This window comes from Sprattus sprattus (genome assembly GCF_963457725.1).
Source record: "Sprattus sprattus genome assembly, chromosome: 8".
NCBI classification, from domain to species: Eukaryota; Metazoa; Chordata; class Actinopteri; order Clupeiformes; family Clupeidae; genus Sprattus; species Sprattus sprattus.
Window position 1 is genome coordinate 21,218,134 of NC_137927.1, and position 7,500 is coordinate 21,225,633.

General features: G+C 50.5%; 1 protein-coding gene across 5 annotated transcripts in view; it reads right to left on the bottom strand.

Moving 5' to 3' along the window:
* Positions 1-7,500, bottom strand: part of sh3tc2 (SH3 domain and tetratricopeptide repeats 2) — a 19,363-nt gene that overhangs the window by 3,997 nt on the left and 7,866 nt on the right. For 4 of the 5 annotated variants that reach the window (XM_080843923.1, XM_080843921.1, XM_080843922.1 and 1 more), the window contains 11 exons: positions 7,420-7,500; positions 6,439-6,582; positions 6,125-6,323; positions 5,873-5,946; positions 5,591-5,786; positions 5,194-5,333; positions 4,879-4,929; positions 3,706-4,615; positions 3,233-3,487; positions 2,265-2,839; positions 506-683 (listed from right to left, as the gene is read on the bottom strand). The exon at positions 7,420-7,500 is cut by the window's right edge and continues 25 nt beyond it. In XM_080843923.1, coding sequence (XP_080700049.1) covers positions 506-683; positions 2,265-2,839; positions 3,233-3,487; positions 3,706-4,615; positions 4,879-4,929; positions 5,194-5,333; positions 5,591-5,786; positions 5,873-5,946; positions 6,125-6,323; positions 6,439-6,582; positions 7,420-7,500 — 2,803 coding nt within the window. Of the gene's footprint in view, positions 1-505; positions 684-2,264; positions 2,840-3,232; positions 3,488-3,705; positions 4,616-4,878; positions 4,930-5,193; positions 5,334-5,590; positions 5,787-5,872; positions 5,947-6,124; positions 6,324-6,406; positions 6,583-7,419 lie in introns of those variants that run through there. The other variant, XM_080843924.1, reaches the window with a different exon arrangement.

Sequence of the window (7,500 nt, forward strand, 5' to 3'; positions counted from 1 at the left end):
ACTGAAAGGTGTAGTTGTACAGGTGTGTAACCTCTCTGTGGTTTCAGTGCTGTGTAGTCGTAGAGGTGTGTAACCTCTCTGTGTTCAGTGATGTGTAGTCGTAACAGGTGTGTAACCTCTGTGTGTTTAGTGATGTGTAGTCGTACAGGTGTGTTATATCTGTGTGTTCAGTGCTGTGTAGTCGTACAGGTGTGTTACCTCTCTGTGTGTTCAGTGATGTGCAGTCGTTCAGGTGTGTAACCGCTCTGTATGTGTGTTCAGAGCTGTGTATTCTTGCAGGTGTGTTACCTCTCTCTGTGTGTGTTCAGTGATGTGTAGTCGTTCAGGTGTGTAACCGCTCTGTGTTCAGTGCTGTGTATTAGTACAGGTGAGTTACCTCTGTGTGTGTGTGTTCAGTGCTGTGTAGTTGTACAGGTGTGTTACCTATGTGTGTTCAGAGCTATGTATTCGTTCAGGTGTGTAACCTCTCTGTGTTCAGTGCTGTGTATTCGTTCAGGTGTGATACCTCTCTGTGTTCAAGGACAGGTATTGGCTTCCTAAGATCTCCAGAAACTCTCCCTCTAGACGTTTGTCCCGAAGTTGCCGTGCCAACACCACACAGTGCTCATAGTAGATGATGCTCTGACCATAGAGCATTTGACTGGCATAGTAACGACTAAGAACCTTAGCAACCACCATCTGACCTATGTCAGACAAACACAAACACACACACACACACACACACACACACACACACACACACACACACACACACACACATACACACACACACACACATACACACATACACAAATATATTAGTGCATATGGGGGAAAAACAGGATAAGATTGCTGAGTGGAGTGCTGTTTGCTGGGGTAAAGTGCAGGCTGGGGCTATTTGCCGGGGTCTGTTGGGGCAACTGTCTGAAGCTCATCATCCAACCACAGCACAGACAAGCTCAGCATCCAACCACAGCACAGACAAGCTCATCATCCAACCACAGCACAGACAAGCTCATCATCCAACCACAGCACAGACAAGCTCAGCATCCAACCACAGCAAAGACAAGCTCAGCATCCAACCACAGCACAGACAAGCTCAGCATCCAACCACAGCACAGACAAGCTCATCATCCAACCACAGCACAGACAAGCTCAGCATCCAACCACAGCAAATACAAGCTCAGCATCCAACCACAGCATCCAACCACAGCACAGACAAGCTCAGCATCCAACCACAGCATCCAACCACAGCAAAGACAAGCTCAGCATCCAACCTCAGCATCCAACCACTGGACAGACAAGCTCATCATCCAACCACAGCAAAGACAAGCTCAGCATCCAACCACAGCACAGACAAGCTCATCAGCCAACCACAGCACAGACAAGCTCAGCATCCAACCACAGCACAGACAAGCTCAGCCTCAGGACAGAAATGGGAGATGGGGGAGTGTCAATATTCCAGTAGAAATTAGGGATTGGTTTATTATCTGTCCAACCAATCAGTAGTTGGGCCAACCTCTAAACTGACCCCTGACCTAATTTTTCATTTTTTCTCATCTCCAATGTTTAAGGCACGTGTGTGTGTGTGTGTGTGTGTGTGTGTGTGTGTGTGTGTGTGTTGTGTTGTGTTTAAGGCACGTACTACATGTGTACAGTCACCAGAAAGACATAGAAGTGTAGCCTGGCTAAATGTCCTGCCCGCTGTGCTGGATTGGATGAAATGTGTATTTATGGTCACCTACAACCAGCCGAATTATCACACGCTCTCCCCTCTGGCTGTGTGAGCAAGAGCGTCCAAACAGCGTCCTTAACACTGACAAGTAATCTAACCTAACCATAAGTGCCCTAACCCTCACCGTGTCCTAACACTGACCGAAAGGGCCAACACTTACCTTAAAAAATCACTTAAATTATAGTTCATCAGGAAAAACAGCAGTTAAACTCAGGGGTCTAGCTATAGTCCTTATAACTCTGTCCTAGTGGTAGCAGATCAACACAAACAGTGAACAAGTCTGGATGTTTCTTCCCACTGATCTGTGTGTGTGTGGGTGTGTTTGTGTGTGTGTGTGTTTATGTGTGTGTGGGTGTGTGGGTGTGTGTGTGAGTGTGTGCGAGTGTGTGGTTGTGTGTGTGTGTGTGTGTGTATGTGTGTGTGTGTGTGTGTGTCTGTGTCTGTGTGTTGGGGGGTGTGTGTGGGTGTGTGTGTGTGTGTGTGTGTGTGTGTGTGTGTGTGTGAGTGTGTGTGTGTGTGTTTGTGTGTGTGTGTGTGTGTGGAAACTCACTCTGGATGTTCTTGGCGTGGATGGCAATCAGCAGAGCCGTCTCATTGGCTAGTCTGGCTTTGTGGCTCTGCCCACTTTTGCTGTAACTCCTCCCCATCCACAGCAGTGATTGGACGAGCTCCTGGTCTGCCCCGCCCTCGAGCTGCTGGAAGAGGTGGAGCGACCTCCTGAGAAAGCATTCAGCCACTCCCAGTGCGCCTGTCCCCAGCGCTAGGCAACCCAGGTTGCTAAGAGCGATGGCCTGGTTCGGGGTGTGGCCACTTTCCTGTGCAAGCCTAAGAGCCACACACAGGTGCTTTCCAGCATCACGTACGTTTCCTAGGTGACGCAGGCTGAGCGCGAGCAGTGTGTGTACCACACCTCGAGGGGAGGGGCTATCAGAACCCTGCAGTGACATCAGCAGGGGTGTGAGCTCTTCCCTTGCACCCTCCGCGTCGCCCGTCAACACCAGCAGCCAACCATGAAGCGCACGAGCTTCAAACTCCTCCTCCTCTCCCAGACGAGACCCCGCCTCCACAGCCTGCGCTGCACTAAGAACCGCCTCCCGCAGAACCCCATGATGAAGGTACACCCACCTACACACACACACACACACACACACACACACACACACATACACACACACACACACATACCCAAACACAACCAGAACATTCAGCGTGATTGATAAAACCTACTTGGCCCTTTGTCTTGCTATTTCATTTCTGTGTGTGTGTGTGTGTGTGCATGTATATATGCGTGTGTGTGAGTGCATATGTGAATGTTTCCATGTGTATGTATATGTGTATATGTGTAAATGTGTATGTGTATATGTATGTGTGGGTGCGTGGGTATGCGTATGTGTGTGTGTGTGTGTGTGAGTGTGTGTGTATAAGTGTGTGCGTTTATATGTGTGTGTGTGTGTGTGTGTGTGTATATGTGTGTGTGTGTGTGTGTGTGTGTGTGTGTGTGTGTGTGTGTGTACTCACGCCAGGCTGACACTCAGCTGTCTTTGCTCTGAGTCTCGCCCCTCCTGAGTAGCGACCTGCAGTGCCTGTTTTAGGTACACCAGCGCCTGTGTGGGGATGGAGGTGGGCGTGGCCTGGGTGGAATTGGGCGAGGTCTGGGCATGCAGGCGCTCTGAGCTGCGCAGGTGCAACTGCAGCCGACTGAGGGCGTGGCCTAACCCACGCGAGGGGGCGGAGTCCAAGCTGAGGGCCGCAAGCGCCAAGTGGGGCTGATACCTGCAATCACATGTGAAGACTAGGGGTTAGGAGTGTGTGTGTGTGTCTATGTCTATGTCTATATGTGTGTCTGTGTGTGTGTGTGTGTGTGTGTGTGTGTTTGTGTGTGTGTGTGAGTCTGTGTGTGTGTCTTTGTGTGTCTGTGTGAGTGTGAGTCTGTGTGTGTGTCTATGTGTGTGTGTGTGTGTGTGTGTGTGTGTGTGTGTGTGTGTGTGTACCTGCGGTGATACAGGACACTTAGTAACCAGTGGAGGTCTGGCCCCGCTTCCGGGCACGCCCTTGCGCGCAGGGAACCAATCAGGAACTGCAGGCGCTCCAGGAAGGGCAGGGCCTCCTCGTAGCGTTGGAGCTGCAGCAGCAGGCGGAGCCACAGGAAGCAGACACGCCCCTCCAGTGTCCGTTGCCCCAGCAACAGGGCGTGGCACATGAGTGGGTGGAGCATCTGCAACTGGTAGGAGGAGCTTATGCAGAGGCGTGGTTGCGTGAGCATGAGCGTGGCTGCGCGTGAGAGTGTGTGAGTGTGTGTGAGCTTCTCCGCCTGGCGCTGGTGCAGATAGAGAGCGCCCAAGTGTGTGTAAAGCTCAGTGAGCAAGGGACGGTCGGCGAAGCCCGACACACACACACCCAGGGCCTCTTCATAGTAGACGCGCGCCTGAGAGAGACGAGTGCCGTTCTCACACACACGGCCCAGCAGGAAACACACACGCCGCTGAGCCCACGGCCGGCCCTGCTGTTTGGCCGCCTCCCGCACACACTCCAGCCGCCGCAGCAGCACACGCTCACACACACCCTCCCGCTCACACACACGCTCCTCACACGCACACACACGCTGTAGCCAGCTCAGAGAAGCCTCGCACAGGTCCACCTCCTGAAGCTCTGTGGGCGTGTCCAACAGGCTCATCAGCTCCTCACAGGACTCCTCCTCCCACTCCAATAGCTCCTCCCACAAGTCCGAGTCATCCTCCAGGGGCTCCGCCTCCCTGAACGTGTCATCCAGGCTAAAGGTCATGCCCCCTATGGAGCGCCCCAGGGAACTCTGGGAAGCATAGAGAGAGGGGCGGGGCCAAGTCCAGGAGTGCCGTTGGGGGGGCGGGTCTAAAGTCTGCTGCGTAGAGTAGGCTTCAGGGTCTGAAGTAAAGATGGAAAAAGAGTGTGTGTGTGTGTGTGTGTTTGTGTGTGTGTGTGTGAGTGTGTGCGTGCGTGCATGCGTGCGTGCATGCATGCGTGTGTGTATGTGTGTGAGTGTGTATGTGTGTGTGTGAGTGTGTGTGAGTAAACATCCCCAACAACCTTGAACACACATATGTCTAATATTAGATATTATTAGATATAGAACGGAACTGTGCAGAGTCAAGCTCACACCCCGACACCATAAGTTGGTACTTACTTACCTGGTTTGGGAAGACTTTTGATGTAGGTGAAGTCAGATTCATCGAGTCTATCTGCATTCGGAAAAGAAGTGTTAGTGTGTGTGTGTGTGTGTGTGTGTGTCTGTATGTGCATGTGTGTGTGTGTGTGTGTGTGTGTGTGTGTGTGTGTGTGTGTGTGTGTGTCTGCGTCTGTGTGTATTTCTGTGTGTGTGTGGGTATGTGTGTGTGTGTGTGTGTATGAGTGAGTGTGTGTATGTGTGTGTGCATCTGCGTGTGTGTTTGAGTGTGTGTGTGGGCGTGTGTGTGTGCATGTGTGTGTGTGCATGTGTGTCTTACCCATTCTGTAGACGGTGCTGATGTCTGAGGCACAGAGCTGTTTCAGAAGCGGTGTAAGTGTGTGTGAGTGTGTGTGAGCAGGCTCGAGCTGATAGAGGTCTTCTCTCTCCTCCACAGTCATGAACTGCAGCTCTGGATCTCTGTGGAAACAGACACACACGCACACACACACACACACACACACACACACACACACACACACACACACACACACACACATAACGTTGTAGTCATAGACACTGAATAACGTTGTAGTCATAGACACTGAATAACAGTGTAGTCATGTGTGCGTGTGTGTGTGTATATGCGTCAGGTGTGTCTGTGTGTGTGTGTGTGTGTGTGTGTGTGTGTGTGTGTGTGTGTGTGTGTGTAGTGTGTGTGTGTGTGACTGTCTTACATGGGTTTGAGGTCTCCTGACCTAACATGCTCTTTATGGACAAATCCCATGAGGCCGCTGGTTAGGCTCCGCCCAACGAAGAGGTCCAGCCCCTGGAGCAGTAAGCCCTCCACAGCTAGCTCCTCCCCCTCACAAAACGCCAGCTCATCAGGACCCGTGGGCTCATAGTCCACCGTCGCTACGCACGTGCCTGTTGCTAGGAGATGACCAAAACATTGAGTGGCTGGACCGTAAACGTGTCGTGTTTATGTGTGAGTGTGTGTGTGGGGAGGTGCTGCTTACCTATTGGATGCTGGCTGAGGGGTGTGTCTGTGAGAAGACCACTGGCGCTGCAGGGGTACTTCCTTAGAAACCACCTATCAACACACACACAGTTACCACAGCAACCATCATTGTGTGTGTGTTTGTGTGTGTGTGTGTGTGTGTTTGTGTGTGTGTGTGTGTGTGTGTGTGTGTGTGTGTGTGTGTGTGTGTGTGTATAATATGTGTGTATATGTGTATGTGTATAAAATGTGTGTATGTGTATGATCTCACTGGTAGAAGGGGTATGGTAGTGGTTGCACGTTGGCTGCAGGCACCAGGCCTTTGGCCCCGCTGGAGAGCAGGGTCCCCTCCCACACCTCCTCCTGCCCAACATCCCTCACCAGCAGCAGGGAGTCGGCTGCACAGGCCAGCCTCTCCTCATCACCCTCCACAGCCTCCACAGCATGGAGCATCTTAGCAAAGAACACACCTACACACATACACACATACACACACTCCTGAATCAGCTGGACCAGGTAAAGTGTTGCCACACACACAACCACACACACACACCCCTGAAACAGCAGTAATCTTGCCACACACACCCTCCTGAAGCAGCAGGCCCAGGTAAAGTGTTGCCAGGTGTTCCTCTTGCATTGACACACAGATCTCCACGTCGCTTAACAATGCAGGGTCCAACCAGAAGGATGGGTCACACAGGAAGTTCTCCAAACATCTCGCCACATAACCTTCAAGAGACAAACACACACACACACATACAAACACACACATACAAACACACACACAAACTGCAGCATAAGCTAATATGAAATGTTTTCCTTCTGCAGGAACAAAAGGTATTTCCTCAACATTCTTTTCTATGGAGAATAGAGAAGTCACAGTTACTCAGAGAAGGGCTAACAGCATGCTAGCCCTACTGAGCATGCCCAATAGCCACAGCTCTGCAAACCCAACCTGGGTTAGCATTAATCTATGGACACCCAACCTGGGTTAGCATTAATCTATGGACACCCAACCTGGGTTAGCATTACTCTATGGACACCCATTTATAAATAATCGCACCAATAGTTGTCTGGTTCTCACCAAGCTGCTTGCCAATGGTTTTGTAGCCCATTCCAGCCTTGTGCAGGTCTACAATCTTATCTCTGACGTCCTTGGACAACTCTTTGGTCTTGCCCATGGTGGTAAGGTTGAAGGTGTGAAGTATGATTCTTTGGACAGGTTTCTTTTATACAGGTCACCAGTTGAGATCAGGTATACCTTGTTAGACCTAATGAGGACTGTTCTGTGTGCTTCTTGGGCACATAACTGGCCATTGGGAGCCAGAATTGTTGTTGTTTGCTTGGGGGTTGAAATACTTATTTTTTGCATCAAATGCGAATAAAGTAATAAATCTTATCAAATGCAGTTTTCTGGATTTTTTTGTTGATATTCTGTTTCTCACTGTTAAAATACACCTACCATTACAATTTTAGATCACACATTTCTTTGCAAGTGGCCAAACTTGCGAAATCGGCAGGGGTTCCAATAAATATTTTCCCCAGTGTATATGCGTGTGTGTGTACCTAAGGACAAGTAGGTAGAGAACTTCCAGATCTCCTCCACCGTCTTGAAAGTCAGGATGAAACAATCTCGCTCAGCGTGCA